At 41.8% G+C, this 19,115-nt stretch overlaps 1 protein-coding gene across 1 annotated transcript in view; it reads left to right on the forward strand.

Annotated features, from left to right (window-relative positions):
- Nucleotides 1-19,115, forward strand: part of WDR64 (WD repeat domain 64) — a 122,532-nt gene that overhangs the window by 3,238 nt on the left and 100,179 nt on the right. The window contains exons 3-4 of the mRNA XM_040636058.1: nt 9,169-9,299; nt 16,335-16,437. Coding sequence (XP_040491992.1) covers nt 9,169-9,299; nt 16,335-16,437 — 234 coding nt within the window. The remainder of the gene's footprint in view (nt 1-9,168; nt 9,300-16,334; nt 16,438-19,115) is intronic.

Here is a 19,115-nt window from a genome sequence, read left to right on the forward strand (position 1 = left end):
CAAGTTGTGTCTGCATCTAACAGAGTAGGAAGATAAAACAGCTGTAACCAGTTTATTGAGCAAGGCAGACTCTGCACGTATAAGCAGGAAGGAACTTTACTCTCTCTTCCGTTACTCGTTTCAGATGTCTTCTCTGCATCTGTTCTTTAACTATCTTTGGAGGGCATTTTCGCAGGTCTGAGAGCCTTTCTGGTCACTTTCAATTAATATAAAGTCCTGAATGTTGTAACACTGAAGTGTTGAAACTCATGGAAAACTCAGTTGTCTACCCTCCAAAACAGAGCCCACTTCAGGCCTGGAGAACTTCAGGGGGTAGTTGTGGAGGGGACAACAAATTTAGCTTCTCCCATTCCCTAAGTCTAATACCTTTACATGTTGCTCTGGACCTCTCTGGGTTTCAAGCAAAAATCTTCCCTGATTGGTAAATTTGTCACCTGATGTCGGTGCCCTCTGATTATAGCAGATTTTAAGTGCTGTCATTTTCTAGGGTGATTTGTGGGTTCTTTTGAGGACCTGAGATCACAGAGATCTTTCTCACACAAGTCCCCTTGACAGGGGCCTTGGTCACCTGGCTGCTTACATCTCCCTTGAGGACCCTGGTAGGACCCCCAGACCCTGCCGCAGTCTTCTCTACTAGGGGCCCTCAGAGGATAGCATCTGGCCCTTTGGAAATGAACGTATCCTTGTCCCACCAAATTCTGAATGTGGACTTTGGTGGAGAACCTGCCAGCCCCAGTCTCTCCCCTCTCGTGCCCACTGGGTAGAAAGAAGTTGAGAAAAGTCACGGCCCCTTGACTACTCTGAAAATCCCAAGGAGGTGCTGACTAATGCTGTCCTCAGTCTCCTAAATTTCTCCTCAGTAGTTTGAAGTTGAGAATGAACCACCACCTGCAGAACCGGTTTTCCTGCATCTCTGCACGTCCTCCTGAAGGGGCTGTAGAGCCCTGTCCTTTAGACTGGGGGAGTTCTTCAGCTGTATTGTGGGGCCCCTCCCAAGGCATCAAGGGATCCCTTTTAATATCCTCCTACCCTGGAGCACTAAATCATCCTGTCCCTGTATTCCAAGCAAGCCCTTTATAAAGTACAAGGGGACTGTGAGGGGGAATGGAGACAGGTTTTATCTGTCATTCTTACATGGGATCACTGATAACCCCCAGCCTCCTGCATCAGGCACATGTCACCTGAGAGGGAACTTGGACCCTTACTCAATTGAGTGAATTTCCAAGGACTGGGGTGCAGGCTTCCTCGCGCTCTCAAACCTTGGTCCCTGGTGGGAAGCCCTTACAGAAAAATCTTGCCAAAAACATCTGCACCTGCATTCTGCCTTACGAAACATCATTTAGAGAATGTCATTGTTTAAAAAAGAGAGAGAGAGAATCTGGCATGTTTTTGGTTCTGAACATCAATTCTCCTAGTGCGTAAAACTTCTCGGATGGTAGGAATCAGCTTAATGTAGAAACTGTGTACTTGTCCACACTCCCCTTTCCCAAAATGCAGACACTTGTTTAAAAATGAAATCTCTTTTACCACCTTGCCCTTAAAAGCAGAGTGTGAGTGACCAGGGAGTTAGGAAAGAGTGGACACTCAATTTCTTAAAACAACTGGTTAGTGAAGTTATGATTTATTTATAATCAGGATAAGTCAAAATTAATCAGTGAAGGTACCACTGCCCTGGGGTGAAATGAGCATTCTCAGCTGGTGCATGTGGCAGGGCACACAGGGGCACGGCACCAGCTTACCAGGTACTGCGAAGAATCTGGGCCATGCTTACCCAGGCATTTTCAGGATAAAAAGATAATGTGAGAGCAGATATAGACATATATCTGCTCTCATATATATATATATATATATATAGATATATAGATATATATAGATATATATAGATATATATAGATATATATATAGATATCTATATATAGACATATCGACATGTCTATATATAGATATGTCTAAATGACATATATAGACATATAGATCTATAGATATCCACACCAATACTCGTTGTAGTGGTTTTATACACTTGGGACAGAAAGGATCTTTATAAGCTTTCTGAGTGTGTGTGTGTGTGGGGGGGGAGATAAAAACAGGTTAGGTGCAAAGAATTAGAGGTAGGACAGCTTACAATTAGCAGCAGAAGCTGATTCAAAAAGATTTCTTATAACAACAACACGAGAAGCAAAAAGACGATGGAGTAATATCTTCAAAATATTAAACAAAAGTGATTTCCGACCTAGAATTCCCAACCCACCCAAAGAGCAATCAAATGCAAGAGAAGATTAAGAATGCTTCCAAACATGCAGGGTCTATCAAAATTTATCTTCCAGGCACTATTTCTGGACGTAAGCCACCAAAATGAGGGACGCACCCTTTGGAAAGAAAGGCATAGGATATAAAAGCTAGGATAAGGGAATCCCCAAAATGATGGCAAAGGGGGAAAGCAGTACAACCGCTGGGCCCTGATACACAGACGGCATTAGTCCGGGCTGCAGGAACGAGACCCAAGAGACAGGAGTGATGTCAGGATGCTTTCTTTTGTATCATCTTCTTATACTAGCTCAGGGAAACCATTTCACCTATTTTTTTAATAGATTTTATTTTTTACGTTTATTTTTTTATTTTTTAATAATCTGTACATCGGATACGGGGCTCAAACTCATGACCTGGAGATCAAGAGTCACATGCTCTTCCAACTGAGCCATCAAGGCACCCCATTAGAACAGCTTTAGATTGACAGGAAAACAAAATATAGTGCAGACAGTTCCCATGTAATACCTTCTTATCCAGTTTCTCTTCTTAACATCGTACGTGAGTTTGGATTATTTGTTGTAACTCATGAACCAATATTGATACTTTGCTATTAATTTAAAGCCCAGGTTAATCAGATTGCCTTAGTTTTTACCTAATGTCCTTTTCTGTTCCAGGATCCCAACCAGGATACCACATTACACTGAGTAATCAAATCTCTTTCGGCTTCTCTTGGCTGTGATGGTTTCTCAGACATTCCTCATTTCTCATGACCTTGATAGTTTGAGCAGTACTGGTCAGGGTGGTTGTTGTTGCTGTTGTTGTTGAAGTATAGTTGACATACACTGTTGTGCTAGTTTCAGGTGCACATCATGGTGACTGGACAAGTCTGTACTTTACTCAGTGTTCACCAGGATAAGTGTAGGGCCATCTGTCACCATCCTACATCATTACATTATTGACTAAATTCATACTATGTGCTGTATTCAACTAATGACGTTTTGAAGAACTTCTCAATCAAATACTACTCCTTTCCCATGCCTGCCTCACTTTATTATTTTAATTGGAAGGTCAGTGTATAAAGGAAGAAGAAACTTTTTTATTCCCTACAACCTCTAAAAATATCCTTTTGGGAACAGAAATGACAAATGCTGAAATACACTTTCATCTTTAGAAGTGTATTTGGAATGAATGTCAACTGACTTTCCACTGCATCTTGAGGAAGGCGAATGGTTTGAGGTTGGAGGAGATGCAGGGGAGAAAAAGTAATGCCCAGTTTCCTTCCCTGGCCTTTACCCATTCTACCTCCCTCCCAGGGAATGCACACACACACTGACATATACACTCACACAGTTTGTGGGGAAAGAAAGATCAGCGCCCTCCTTATGAAGGAAAGGGAGGTTACAGGGATATTATGATGCAATGAGGACCATATGAAAGACACTGGTAACATTATGAGGTCAGGATTTTTACTGAAATGCTTGCCTATATGAAATGCATTAGACTAAGCCAGGGTTCCTCTCTGCTAATGTCCTAGTGGCGACTCTGACTCCTACCCACGATATGAGATTTTAAGATCAAGGGAATGCAACCTGGGACAAAGATTGAGACCGCAGGGAGGCACTGTAACAACTGGAAGGTTTTTCAAGTTGGAAGATTTGTGCTATTTCTTTCTGCACAGAAGTAAGAGATTCCCTATGTCCCTATGGATATCGGGAAGGAAAAGCGTTTAAGCATTGCACTTCAGATTAGCAATTTCAGGACAGCCTTGAAGGGGTTTGAAAAATTGGTTGAACATGTAGCGGCCCAGAAAAGAGATGAAAGGGCGGGCTTGTTTATCCAAAAAGAAGGTAAGACCAATGATTAAGGGCAGTTGAGTTGGGTTTGTTGATTAGAACTGAAATGTTTTAAGCCATCAAAGAGAAGCAACATAGCTTAATAGCAAAGACATCAAATGGAGGACCTGAGTGCTGACTCTGCCTCTAAAGAGCTAAGTGGTCCTGGGGAAGCTTTGTTCACGTCTCTGAACCTTGATTGTCTCAAATGTAAAAGTAAGAGTTTGGATGAAGTGACCCTCTAAGGGCTCTTCTGTGCGATCTACATCCGATGGCTTGCTGGTGACCTGGGACTCGCAGTAGTACACAGTGATCATTAGCAAGCCATGGAAACCACCCTGCCCTCTCTTTACTTAAGGGTATGGTGAGACCATAAAGAGTTTCATAAGCAGGGCAAAGTGCTTTCTCTGCAACTTTGCTTCACTGTCTCGGCTTCTCCTCATGTCTTTAGGCTGGAATGATTTCAAGCATGCCAGGGTAAGGAGAATGAGATAGGCAGTGGTCTGCCAAGAATACTAATAGCAGAAAAACCGACACAGAATGGAAAGTACACCACCATGGTCAGGGCTCCAGGGGACAGCTTCAGGGCATTGTGGATGACATTGAGGACAGCAGTGACAAATAAGGCTTACCAGCAGAGTAAAAGACTAATGGAACAAAGCCTGTTGTCACAAAGAAAAGGGTAGAGCCCATATAACTGCAAAGGGGTCGGCATAGCCAGCCTCTTAACGTGCCAGGCTGTACAGCCACAAATGAGTGCAGTTGTTGACTTTGGGTGGTCAGACACAAGCTGGTATTATTTGAATAGTGGTTAAGAATTTATAAATCACCTTTGAAAAAAAGAATTTGGAAATCACCTTAATATAATTTAGTTGATTCTCTTGGCAATTCTAATAGACAAATATTACTATTATTGCTATTACCCATCTTATTTGTTAAAGGATGGCAGGAAGAGGAGAATCATCTGCCCCAGTCACTCCACCTCTGTGTGTGAGAGCTAATACTCAGAGCTTTGAGGTGGACTTTTCAGATGAGTGTGAACCTGGCTGAGCTTTCTAAACCACTAGACAGAACTTTTATTTTGCCTCCGTCAGCCTGTTCACCGATTGATTTTCCAAACCCTTACCACTTTTGTTGAATACTCTCTGGATCTCAGCATCTCTCAGCCAGGTTTCCAGCATCATAAGATAAAGCAAGACCCAAAGACAAGAATTCCCTCAAACTCCCTTTCGTCCACTTCTGAGTTTCCCCATAGCAGCACCTGTCATTCATCCATCCGTCCTTCTGTCCAAGGCTATCACTTTGCTGCAACAACTTCAAAATCTCTTCTCCATTGGCTTTGTCCTCTCAAACTAAAAATATACCCAAACGTCCTAACCTTGACTTTCTCTTCCCTGTAAGCTGCCACTGTATGCCTTTCTTTGCTTCTCCACTAAATTTCCCCACAGCGTCACCACTTAATTTTCAATCTACTCAAGTCTGGCTTCTCTCATCGCTTTGCTGAAAATGCTCCTTCCGAGGTAACCCAGCACCTAATACAGCTGCCAGATTCAATCAGTCGTTTTCATTTTCCAGCTTGCTTGGCTCTTTCACTCATTAGCTCGCCCCTCTGCTTCCAGAAACTGTCTCCTTCTGTGTCTCTCATCACACCTCTTAGTTTTCCCCTTTCTCATTCTTTCTTTGCCTCTTTTTTTTTTTTTTTGAGCTCTGCCTGTGTTCTCTCTCAGTCTTAAAGCACAAATGCCACCCACCTAGTCTCCTAAACTACGTATCTTGCTATAACCTTTGACTATTTCATGGAATCTTACTCTTGGGTTATTACAACAGCCATTCAATATAATCATCTTCTTGCCAGGAGTTATTCCTTAAACATTTTTTCTGAACTACCACATCCCTGGCTTAAAGTCCATGTAGGTGAACTTGGCATTTGGGGCTATTCCCAGCCATGCCTCAATCTGCCTTTCCAGTCACAGCTCCTGGAACTTCCCTCCATGAACTTTCTACCCTACTAGGAACTTTTCAGCATTGCCGAGCACCTCATACTCGTAATAACTCTGATTTTGCATGTATCATTCCCCCAATGTATAGTGCCTTTCCTCTCTTTTTTTGTCCCTGTAAACTGCTCATCCTTTAAGACCAAATCAAATGTCACCTTTTTGTAAAAACTTTCCCCAAGCAAAGCCATTCTTAGCACCATTAATGCACTTTCTGACCATCTTGAGAATTTCCCTTGACCTGCTGAAACCAACATATATGCGTGTGTTCCTGCCCCCTCTCTCCATAGCACTTGCACTGTGAGTGCTTTGAAGGCTTTGTAACCCTAGGGCTAGCCCAGTCTTATGTCTTAAGTCTTATGAAATGTGTGCTTGGCAGGGGTGCCTGGGTGGCTCAGTCGGTTAAGCAGCCAACTCTTGATCTCAGCTCAGGTCTTGATCTCAGGGTCATGAGTTCAATGCGCGTGAAGCCTACTTCAAAAAAAAAAAAAAAGTCTCCTAGGCAAATGGATTAATCTTGCTTCACTTAGAGCTTGCAGTCACAAAGCCACAATGAAAAACATCCTTCCTCTATAGTATATATGTGTATATATGTATGTATGTATTGATGCAGAAAGAGTATATTTTAATAGATATATAGTAATATATATTTTATAGAGTATTATACTACAGCATAATGTATAGTAGATATATATCTATTATATATATAGTATAGATTTGATAAGAACTAATTACTGCTAAGTTTCCTTCTATGACAGAGGGACTGATCTGAAAGACTGAGAGGGAGAAATACAATCTTAACTTTCATCAGACTTAATACTGGCATACATTCATATTCATTCATAAATACTAGAAAATAGGGTCTATTTCTCACTATAGACAAGAAGCTAAGATCTAGAGAGAATGTTTTTAATGTAACAGTGCCTACCTCCAAAGTGATGTCAAGGAATTCATCCAAGGAATTCATCTGAGCAATATTGCTCTTTAATTTTCTTGTCAACGACCTGATAGAATTAAAATCACCCCAGGAAAGAAAAGTTTCGTCATCCTCATCTAGCCGCGTTGACAATGAGACACATTTACATGGAGACACATTATACTCACAGTGGTGTGAATTTAGAGCAGCTAATCCATTTGGATATCTCATAGGGATTTTAAATTTAATATGACCAAGAGGGAATGCTTTATTTTCCCCAGAAATCGTGGTCCTTCCTCAGTTGCCCCTGTTTTGGTAAATGGCACCAGGATGTGCTGAGTTTTGAGACCAGAAACCTGAGCGTCATTCTAGAACAGGATTTCTCAACTTGGGCTCTACTGACATTCAGGGCCGGATGATTCTTTCTTCCGTGTGTGTGAATGTGGGGTGGGGGTGCATCGTAGGATGGTCGGGGGCGTCTCCGTCCTCTATCAACTAGATACTGCAGCATCCCATCCCTAGTTCTAACAATCAAAGCCGTCTGCAGACGACGTTGCCAATGGCCCTGTGGGAGGTGGAGGGCAAAGCCTCCCCTGGAGGAGAACCACTGCTCTGCAATCCCGCCTGTCCTTCACTCACCCCCCCTGCCAGCTGCAGCTTCCAATCCATGACAAGTCTTTGCCGTTCTCCTTCCAACTGTATCTCACCATGTCCAGTGCTACCTCTCAGTGCCTATATCACATGTCATCCAATCGAGGGCATTTTCAAGAATGAGAGGGGTTGTTATTAGTAATTAAGTGGAGAACATCGGCTGCATTGCTCCGGCCAAGCCCCCACTATCTGAAACCCGGACTAATGCACTTTTGCTGAGTTCACAGCTGTCACTCTTACCTCCTCCCAGCAGACAGTGTGCTTTGAGAAAAGGTTAAGGCAATACCTTACCAGCATGCTGAGAATAAAATGCAAACTGCTGACGGCAGCCTGACCCTCCTTCTTGATAATCTCACCTGACAGCTCTTTCCCTGACCTCACTATACTCCATACCCATTGACCCTCCTAAAACATTCCAAACTCTGTCCAGCCTCAGAGTCTTTGTGTCTGCTGGCCTCTGCCTAAAATGCTCTTGTCTAGCTTTACACATGGCTGAATCCTTTTTGCTTATCAGGTCTTAGCTTAACTTTTTTACCCATGTCCTTAGAGAGGCTTTCCTGAAGTCCGTCGCTGCCCACCACCATCGATAGATAGATAATTCTATCACAGCGCGCTACTGGTTTCCTCCTAGTACTTAGGTTCACTCTGTACCTTTGTACTTTATACTTTTATACGTTTACTTTGTTACTAAGTTATGACATACAGGAGAGCCTGAGAACACGCTAATCTTAAGTGTATAGCGTGATAAACGTGGACAGCGTAAACATACCTGCAGCCACCAGCCAGACCCAGACAAAGGACATTCTAGCATCCCAGGGAGTCCCCTTATACACAGACAACCACTCCTCCAATGTCTATCTCCAGTAATTAGTCGTGCGTGTCACAGTCTAAATATTTTGTTTGTTTACATGTTGATTTTATGTTTCTCCCACTAGAACGTAAACTCCCTGAGGGAGGGAACTTGTTTATTTAGTCCTAAGCCCAGCGTCTAGCTCGGTTCTCACACATAGCAAATCCACAATGCATTTTTGTGTCAAACTCCTTCTTGTCTTTAGACTCAGTAGTAGCTCCCAAGTGAATCACCAAATTTGGCAAAATCAATATTCGGGATGGTGTGTGTGTGCGTGTTCACGTCCTGTCGCAGAACTGACCGAGAACCGCTCTTCGCTCCCCTCTCTCTTCCACCCGAGATGAGCTCTAGCAGACACTCCTGATGGGTAAAACCTTCCACAATACGAAAGACATAATCCACTTTCTTATGTTTGCATTCCTGAACAAAACTCCTAAAACAGTTGAAGCGTAAGCTGTGGAAGAAGAACTACAGACCAAAGTAAAATATTTTCTTCTAAGTAATGTTTTAGTCAGGGGCCTAGTTATCTTTCTAATGTAAAGAACCTTAAAATGCAGCATAATCTGGTTTTAATAGGTTGAAATAAGGAAATAGATTAGAAGATAGGAAAAGGAGCTGAGCAAACATCGGAGACCTTGGAGTTTGGTCACAATGTCCTTGCACTTTGTTACGATGCAGATGTGATCGATTATGACAAGTTTTACACGGCCGTGCAGGAACTGTTTGGTCCAGAAGTGAAGAATCAAGATGTGAAATGCTTTTACAGGAAACTCTGCAACAATCCCGATGCATCTACAGACTGGTGTGAGGTAGTCGCTTTTCATGTTTATCGTAGAAATCCAGGTATTATTTCTCCTCGTTCAGAATAAATAATTTAATCAAAGTCTAATTCCCACAGGGGTTAAGCCCACAGTGTGTATGTGGTATGTAGGAATATAAAGACGTGGCCCCCGCCCCTAACTGCACGTGAGTGAGACAGACGGAGATTTAACTGTATTATTAGTGGGTGACGCTTGTACTTTTAGACCGACCTGCCAAACGGAAGGACTATACATGCATTAACAACCAGCAAGATGTTATGTACCTTCATTACACTCTCCACGTGGTATTCCTTTTCAGTAGTTTCAATGTATACAAATATCATAGAAGGAAAAGACCATGGTTGACCTTCTCTGCCATTTCCCGAGTCACTTCCCTGTCTGTGTGGTTTTGTGTCCCTTCCCCATTGTCTGGTGTTCTTGGATGAACATAGAGAAGCATGTTTGGGTAAGTGATCTGCGGACGACGGAAAAGGAGAAAGAAATGCCTCTGATCTTTGTTTAAACTCACAGAAGACGACACTCTGTAGGTTTGTTTATTAACCAGATTCTTCCTATTCTAAAAGGATTTGAGGTAACTTACAATTTAAAAATCACAAAAATGCATATAAAGCGATTGAAGTAATATTAAAAATTATCAGGCTCTTTCTCAAAAATCAGTAGATAGAGGGGCACCTGGGTGGCTCAGTCAGTTTAGTGTCTGGCTCTTTTGATTTCGGCTCAGGTCATGATCTCAGGGTTGTGAGATCAAACCCCGTGTCGGGCTCTGCACGGCCTGGAGCCTGCTTGAGATTCTCCCTCTCCCTCTGCCTCTCTGCCCCCTAGCTCCCCAAAAATCAGTAGATATAGTAGACAAAAGGAAAAGCAAAGATTTAAAGAATTTGACTATCACTTTTAACAAGCTGGTACATATGTATAAATAGAACTTTGAACCCGAGATGTGGGAAAGACACATCTTCTCAAGTGTAGATAGGGCCATCAAAAACCTGTGCATGTATAAGCCTTAAAAAGGACATTTCAATAAATTCCAATATAATAAAATTAGAAATCAATAATAGAAGCCCAAATCACCCAAGACCCAACCAAATAAAAGAAATAATTAATTTTGGAAAAAATTGCAAACAAAAAACCTATTAAGCCTTTAAAGAATACGTAATTCCTGCATTATATACATTTTTGTACAACTTAGGAAAAGCTGGAAAGCTATCCAACTCCTTTATGAGGCTGAAATAACATGAACCGAACAAAGATAATCTACCAGGGAACTATAGGCCAGTATTACTCATGAATATAGGTGCTGAAATCCTAAATACAGTTTTGACAAGTCGAATCCTGCAGTTCGACTCCTCAACTCAAATCGGACTGCATTTCCAAGGTTCCGTATCCAGTGAGGCTAGTGGCGATCGTGTTGCACAGAGCGGGGTATAGAAGATACTCGTCTCTACAGGCAGCCCAACTGGAGGTGCTGCTGTACAAGCGTGGGTCCCAGGGCGTGGGTCTCAACGCAAGACTGGAAGTGCAACGTGGCTGTTTTGTCTTTCTTAACCCACTGATTCGATAACATAGAAGACAGCTATATATGACATATATATCCACAAAAGCCCTTAACCATCCAAAGATTAGAAGAGTTTAAGAAATCAAATGAACAACAAGACAGTCAGTAATTTTGTAGGAATACAGGAATGGCCGTCTTTTTCCTAAATTTTGTAGGTGTACAAAATGAACATGTTTTTTCAAGGATCTGGGCTCAGTCACACTGTGTAAATCCTTTGGGTGTTGTCCCATCTACTGATAACTTGAGTTCTCTGCCACTGAACTTGGAGTAGCAATAATTTTGAGAATCCTGTATCTTCACTGTTCTCAATTTTTTAATGAATATTTCTCACACGCTCAACGGTTCATGTGCTTGAATTTCTAATGCAATATTTTTGGATCACTAAAAATATGAAAATGAGTGTATAACAAGTGATTCATGTCAACACCCAATAATTTATGCATTTCAAGAAATAACAGAAGTCTGTTGGTATTACATTACACACTTGGATTCAGAAAACCAAAGCTCTAAAAACGTCCCATGGTGCCAACAAGCGAGACACGGCCAATCCCCTTACCTGCCGTTGTGCGCCACTAACCGAGAATTTAGCTGCCATGTATTTTACAGCGTTCTCTGTTTTGAAGAGACAGTCATGTTACAAATGTTTTGTTGTGAGTCAACAGAACACGTCTTTGTCCTTGAACTTAATGGATGAAGGAACAAGTAAATAAGGTCCCGATTGTCTCATTGTGTGGGTGAGGACCTAGAGCCCCGTTCTTTTCTGCATCTACTCCCCTTCTCCTTCCCTTTCCAGTTAGAACGTCATCATCATCTTACGTTTGTTGTTTTCAGACACTTCCTGTGTTCTCACCTAATCTCCCCAACAGCCCCCCTCCCCACGTAGCTTGTGGTGGGGAATGTTGTGCAATAACAAAGATGAGGGAAAGGAAACACAGAAAGGTTAATCGACATACCGGAAGCCACAGAGAAAATTGGTTTTGGTCCTGGAGCTGAGACTTTCTCGTTCTCTGCAGTAATGTCATGAGACATTGTTCTGTGATATCACTTGAGTTCCTCATAAACTACACGCAAGCCTAGTAGAAACACTCGTGAGCGGCCTCCGCGCACTGTGTGGACATGATGGAAAACGAGGTTTGAGAAGCTATTGCCGGAAGCTTCTCCTTCTGTTGTTGCGTCATTTTCCTCATAAGCTGTGCCAGTGCACCTAAGAGCCGTTTCTGTCCCAAGCGGTGTGACCTGACCTTTCTAGCCTTCAGATCCCTCATCTGTAAGATGGAAATTCAGTGCTGGGAGACTAACTTTGTGTCACTGAATTGCCTTTTTTCTTTTTTTTCAATCAACCAATGTTAATCTTATCAGGTGAGAAGAACTGGGTGTGTTCTTTTAAAGTCAGACATGAATGTGCCAAAGTGATTCTCCTTTTTAAAGATTTTATTTATTTGAGGGAGAGAGAGAGACAAAAAACATAAGCGGGGGAGGGGCAAAGGGAGAGGGAGAAGCAGGCTCTCTGCTGAGCAAGGAGCCTGGTGCGGGCTTCGATCCCAGAAAGCCAGGGTCATGACCTGAGCTGAACCTGGATGCTTAACTGACTGAGCCACCCAGGCGTCCCAAAACTGATTCTGAATATAAATGTCTGTTGTAGCAATGCCATAAAAAGGTGCATTTTCTTTTTCTAGGTTTCAGATTCAAATGCACTTGGAAAAATGGACAGGCATTTATAGAATAATGAAACCTTATAACTCAACTGAAACATCACCTAGACCTGTCTTTTTATTTTATAAGGAGAAAGAATTAGATATAAAGAGATCCAAGGAAATGTGATGGTATTAAATTTATAAAACGAGTCAGTGGTAATTCTGATACAGATACAATCCACTTTTCCTACACTGCAGTGTTAGTCTCCATTTCCAGTGGGCAGTGCATAACCACACTTTTTTCTAGGAACATACTCAAATTAATTTTTAAAAGAGTCATACAACACCATATGGGATGCCTGTAACTGTATTCTCCCCAAAGTGATTTTAAGTGAATTGTTATAAATCTAAAACTGTATCTGCTAACTTCAAAAATATTTTTAAAAAGATTTTATTTATTCATTTGAGACAGAGAGAGACAGAGAGAGAGCGCACATGAGCAGGGGGAGAGGGAGAGGGAGAGACAGACTCCTCACTGAGCAGGGAGCCCAATGCAGGGCTCGATCCCAAGACCCGGAAATCATGACCTGAGCCAAAGGCAGACGCTTCCCACCTGAGCCACCCAGGTGCCCCCCAAAATATTTTTAAAATGCTCCAGCATAGGTTAAAAAATAGGTAGGATACAGGTTTCTATTTTCTTCTATCTGCTTTTTATTTTCTTCAAATGTCCTGCATGTTCCTTATGTAATCAGGGGAAAAAAGTGTAGTTAAATAAATGAATCACTTAAAGCGTGGAGCAAGTCCTTTAAGTAACATGGTTAAAAGAAAATTAATCCTCTAATGCATTATTAATACTAGCTATAAAGTACTCCGGGCACGTCACATGCACAACGGCTCATCTGAAATTCAGATTGTTGAACGAGAAATTTGAGATCCTTGAGGCTGTAGTTCATCATAGGAAAGATGTTCTCTGCTTTCTGCTCTTTAGAAACATTGTTTGATTGAAACATTTCCTTTCGAAATGTAAAGGTTTAGCTGTCTCTTCTGCAGGAGTTTATCTGCTATAAAGGCTCTCAAATTTTTCCTCGGGAAATTGTAGTTTTTAGCCTCCTTTGGAAAGGAAGCAGTGTAATACTGTGTTATTACAAATCAGAGTAGCAAAATTTGTCATTTCCGTAAGAGCAGATGCCCTACAGGATGGCCCGTACCTGTAGACGTGACCATAAAGCACATGTAGGACAGAGTGCACGGACGATGCGCTTTCTGGGTGGGGAGCAGGGGTGCCCAGTGGACAGCTCTGAACTAGTGAAGAGGACATCTGAGCTCTGCCCCTGTACTGTTGCTCATAAGACTGAGAATTGTATTTACTCAGATATTGGCGTCCATTGAGTTCCTACCTGGCACTTGGTGCCATCTAGGTACTTTCTTATCTTCCTAATTACTAAGTAATCTAATCATGATCTCCTCATTTGATTCTAACACCAAGGCATAAGGTTGGGGTAATTATTTTTTACAGATGGGAAAACTCAAGCTCAGAGAAATTAAAGAATGGGCCTAAGGTCCATATGACTAGTAGGCATAGAACCTGGCTTTGGACCCAAGCGCTAGTCGAAAGCACCAAAGGCCTCTCAAGGGACAGCCTCCCACATCTGTTCTCAGACATTTAACAGTTATGCTGTCACTGTGTCTGTAAGAATTACCCCCCAAATTGCAAATTGAGTTGAATAACTGTCTGTAAACTGCTCTTAAAATATAGGTATTGTAAACATCTAGAATGTTATTTCAAATTAGGTGACAACACATATGGTGTGCAGTTCTCCAGCCCTGAGGAACACTGGAATTCATTAACACAGAGCTAATCATCATTAAAATCATCATTTCACATTATTATCTCGCCCTATTGTCTGGAGTTAAATTGGTTGCAAGTATTTGCCACATTTTTGTTGTATTTTGCACAAGTAATGTAAATCATACTGAACTGCATTTTAAAAATGAGGATATGATAAGCAGAATTCTCAAGGTGCCCCCCTCCGAGACTCCCGTGCCCTGATGATTCAATCACACACTAATTTAGTACTGCTACAAGGGATTTTGCAGATGCAATTAATGTTACTAATCAGTTGAATTAAAATAGAGAGATGATCCTGAATTATCTGCCTCGGGCCAGTGTGATATTTGAAGGGCCATTGCTAGTGTGAGACAGAGGGTCCTGTCCTGGGACTGAAGAGAGGCCTTTGGGGGCTAAGTGCAGCCCCAGGGCACAGCCAGCAGGAAACGGGGACCTCAGGCCAGCGACCTCAGGCCAGCAACCTGAATGAGCTTAGGTGGGGAGCTCAGCCGGTTTAGCGTCCGACTCTTGATCTCAGCTCAGGTCTTGATCTCAGGGTCATGAGTTTGAGCCCCATGTTGAGCTCCAGAGAGCCTACTTAAAAAAAAAAAAATTAAGTTGCAGATCAATACATGACTGTTAACTGGCTATTACACCAATACGTGCAGATGAGGAAACCACGGTGACGTAAGATTCCTGTCCATTGCAACATAGGTCCCCTGGAAGCCATCTTCCTTCTCTTTTCTCAGTCCTTCCCAGGGCACTAGATGCTAGATCCACAGGTCTTGTACACATGGAAAATGAGCAGTGATTTCTGAAAAGATAAAGAAATTATTTGAGCTCTTACTGGATGCTGATTTTGCTGGTGGGAAGAAGGGAAAACACGAGAGACAATGTCTAGATGATCTTGATCTTCTCACAGTGAAATGTGCCTCATTGTAGGAAAGGATTAGGGCAGTCATTGTGTGTTGGGAGGTCTAGACGTGGGGGAAAGTAAAGGTGGAAGTAGCACCCTTTGTGAAGCAGCTGATGAAGGGACATAAGATGCTAAACCGTCACCTAGCATCAAAATAAGCAAATGTTGTTTACAAAAGCTAATATATGGCTGGTTTTGATTAATTTTAATGGACTCGGTCTCTAGGTCTTTTATACCAAAAGTGTGGTCCCTCATGAGGAGCTTATTAGAAATACAGGCTCTCTGGCCCCACCCCAGACCAACTAAATCAGAATCTGCACTTTAAAAGGATTCCCAGTGGTTTGTACATACATTAATGTCTCAGACATTCTCCACAGTTCATTCATTCATTTACCGACAAGCACTAACTCGTCTCAACTGGATGAGAAATAATTGTGTCATTAATTTATGAGAATTTTACTCCTGCTTATTCATAAGGCAATTGAAGAACAGCTATCTTGTTTTTCAAATTCCTTGGAGTTACAGAATTTGACAGTTTATCTACAAATGAAGAATACTTTTCCTCCTTGGGATTCTTTCATAGTAATTTATTTTCATGCAATGCCTGGAGAGTAGCATTTAGAACGGTTAAATGCCAAAACTCCCCTTAGTAGGCATGAAAAAACTTGTCCAAGAAGATTTATGGAAAATGGGTAGGAATGGCCATCTGAGAGTGGCCAAATTCAGTGTCAAGGTTCTCAGTGGGGACCCTGTCTGATGAAGGCTGATTTGATTTCTAAGCACATGTAGCTCCTAAAATAACTACCAGTCTGAGCAAAGACACCAGCCTGGTGCACCAAGTCATCCATCAGAAGGAAGAATCAGCAACTGTGCAACAGTCCTGCACCATGGGAGGTGCACCATATCATACTGTGATATGTTGAACATCGTTAACTGCCCTCTCTTGCTATGGGCAACACCCTGGCATTTAGAAAGCAAGGCGTTGACCATTCATCCAAATTAAACTTGAAATTCAACCAACATCAAATCTGTTACTTTACAGTCAATTTTGAGATATTGTAAATGTTTATGCGTGTGTTGTTTGGCATTTTAGATCTTTGGATACCTCTCCTCTGAAGAAGATTCTCCAGCTACGCATATGGATGAAGAAAATTTGGTTTTCCTTGTTTCCAGAAAACAGCGAATTGTAATTTCAGGTGATATTTTTAATTCTTTCCAAATTAATATGGGCTTTAACATTTTCTCAAAAAAATTGGGAGACTAAAACAGAAATTATACCTGCAGTTGAGTTTGAAATATAATCGTTTCTCTGAAGGACACTATATAAGGATTACGAGGGGGAAAAAATTCACATTTTTCTGAGAAGGTTCAGATCTTGAGTTACAGCTCTGTACAACGTCATCTCAATACTGCATGTCCATGCACCAAATGGAAGCACATTTCTTTTAAAATTTTCTTAAAATGAAATTTTCAAGTTTTTAGTAATTGGAACTCCTTCACACTCTTCCCTTGATTATCATGTGGAAGTTTATCCCTATATCTCTAAAACTGTGAACTTGGGCCAATCACAGAGGTGGGGGGGTCATCTCAGTTCACGAAGTCTCAAGAACATACGGCATTTTTTTTTTTTAGATTTGAGCCTGGGACCCATCTCTCTCCACTGTTGATATTTCTGGTTTCCTTTCTTCCCCCCCAAGGAAGAAGTCCAGGAGGAGGAAAGGCGAACCCCAGAATCTGCCCTTGTCCTCCATTTCATCCCAGATTCTGAGATGAAGCATGTAGTGCAGATAGGATCTGGTGTTCCTTAAAAAAGCACCTAAACTTACTTCAGTCATTTGTGAACCAAGCCCACCCTCACCAGAGCCCATCCTCAAGCCATGGAAATGATCATGAAAGAATAGAAGTTAGGGGGCTGTCCCTGCTGCCACCACCTCTTACCCGGGGAGGGGAGGGCCAGTGGGCAGGGGAGACCTGTTGCTGGCATCCTAAGTTAGAACTTTGAAAGCATTTCTCTCAATGACAGTTGTGTTCTGTAGTTCATTATTCACTCAACCAGTATTTGCGAAGTTCTGCTATGTGGGTCAGGTACCTTTCTAAGTGTTGGGACACAACAGTGAACAAAAGATCATAAATTCCTGAGCTCCTGAAATTTACATTCTGATGGGGAGAGACGGACATAAAAAATCAAAGTAAAATATACAAAGTGCCAGATGGTAATAGTGCTATAGAGAAAGAATGAAGTAAGGAGGTTGTGGAGAAGAGTAAAGCAGGAGCGTGGGGAGAAGTTGGTTTGGAGATGGGAGCATGGTGTTGGAATTTGAAGAGGGTGGTGGGGGAGACTACCCTGAGCAGGGACTGAGACACCTGGAATGGAGGCGGTGATGGGGTGGGGGAGCCCAGGAAGAGAAGGCAGGTGTGGGGTCAGGTGTGTGGGCCTGGGGGTGGGAAAAACGAAGAGGGCAAGAAACCTGCACAGAGGGGAGGTATGATCTGAGCTACTCGTTGAATGTTCATTACCGCTGCCGTGTTGAAAACAGCCCAAGGTTGGGGGAGCACAAACAGAGAGAATGGCGGTAGCATGGAACAGGATAGTGTATTTGACCTTCTTTTCATTAGTTTTTCATTATATTATTTTCATATTTTTTTCATTATAGGGGTCCCTAAGGAGTCTTTTAGACATTTTTTACCTAATTGTATGCCCCCTTTACCCCTCCCCCACTCCATGACATTTTAATATGTCAGATATGCTGTGTATCTGTTTATGTAAGTTTGTGTATCTGTACTTAATACAGAAAAAGAGCAAGACTCATTTATATCCCCCCAAGAACCAATCTGCACCCCCTTGAGGACCATATTTTGTCTGTTGAGAATGCATGGATTACGCTGATAGCACTGGAGTATGAGATCCATTCACTTGCTTTTCCTAAGAGTTTGTAATTATAAAAACTACTCATGCTGGAAAGGGGTCCCATAGATGTGGTTTTATCAATTCAGGACATAGGCAAAAAAACATGAAGGTGTCTAATGGTTTTTTCAAAACGCACACAGAAAGAACAAAAGCAAATCCTTAATAACAGTATTAAGGTCATTTTATTCTTTTATGCCTGAAAGTCTGAGATCATATGAGGCTTTTATTCTGTGTAAATCATGTCAGTGACAGTTTGAAGAGAGGATTCCTGAGATGCGGAAATCTCAGAATGAAATGATTCTAAAAGATGTTTGGAATACATGTTCTCTGCAAAATATGTGGCAGGAGCATGAGTGTATATACATTTTCTCTAGGAATTCACGCACCACATCGAGTTGGAAAGTGTCATAGATTCAGATTACTGTCTCTGGGGATAATTAAAAAGCGATGAGATGTCCATCAACAGATGAATCAATAAAGAAGATGCGATGTATATATACAATGGAATATTACTCAGCCATCAGAAAGGATGAATGCTTACTATTTACATTGACATGGATGGAACTGGAGGAGATTATGCTGAGTGAAATAAGTCAGTCAGAGAAAGGCAATTACCATATGGTTTCACACATATGTGGAATATAAGAAATAGCACAGAGGATCGTGGGGGAAAGGAGAGAAAACAATGGAAAAAACTCAAAGAGGGAGACAAACCATGAGAGACTCTTAACTCTAGGAAACAAACTGAGGGTTGCTGGAAGGAAAGCGGGTGAGGGGGTGGGGTAACTGAGTGATGGGTGTTAAGGAGAGCACATGATGTGATGAGTACTGGGTGTTATATGCAAGTGAAGAATTATCGAACTCTACATCTGAAACTAATGATGTGCTGTAGGCTAGTTGAATTTAAATAAAAAATTATTGCTAAAAAAATCAACAGTTGTGGGTTTTTATGGTTTTATTCTACTC

The sequence above is a fragment of the Ursus maritimus genome, unplaced genomic scaffold, assembly GCF_017311325.1.
Source record: "Ursus maritimus isolate PB19 unplaced genomic scaffold, ASM1731132v1 scaffold_2, whole genome shotgun sequence".
NCBI lineage: Eukaryota > Metazoa > Chordata > Mammalia > Carnivora > Ursidae > Ursus > Ursus maritimus.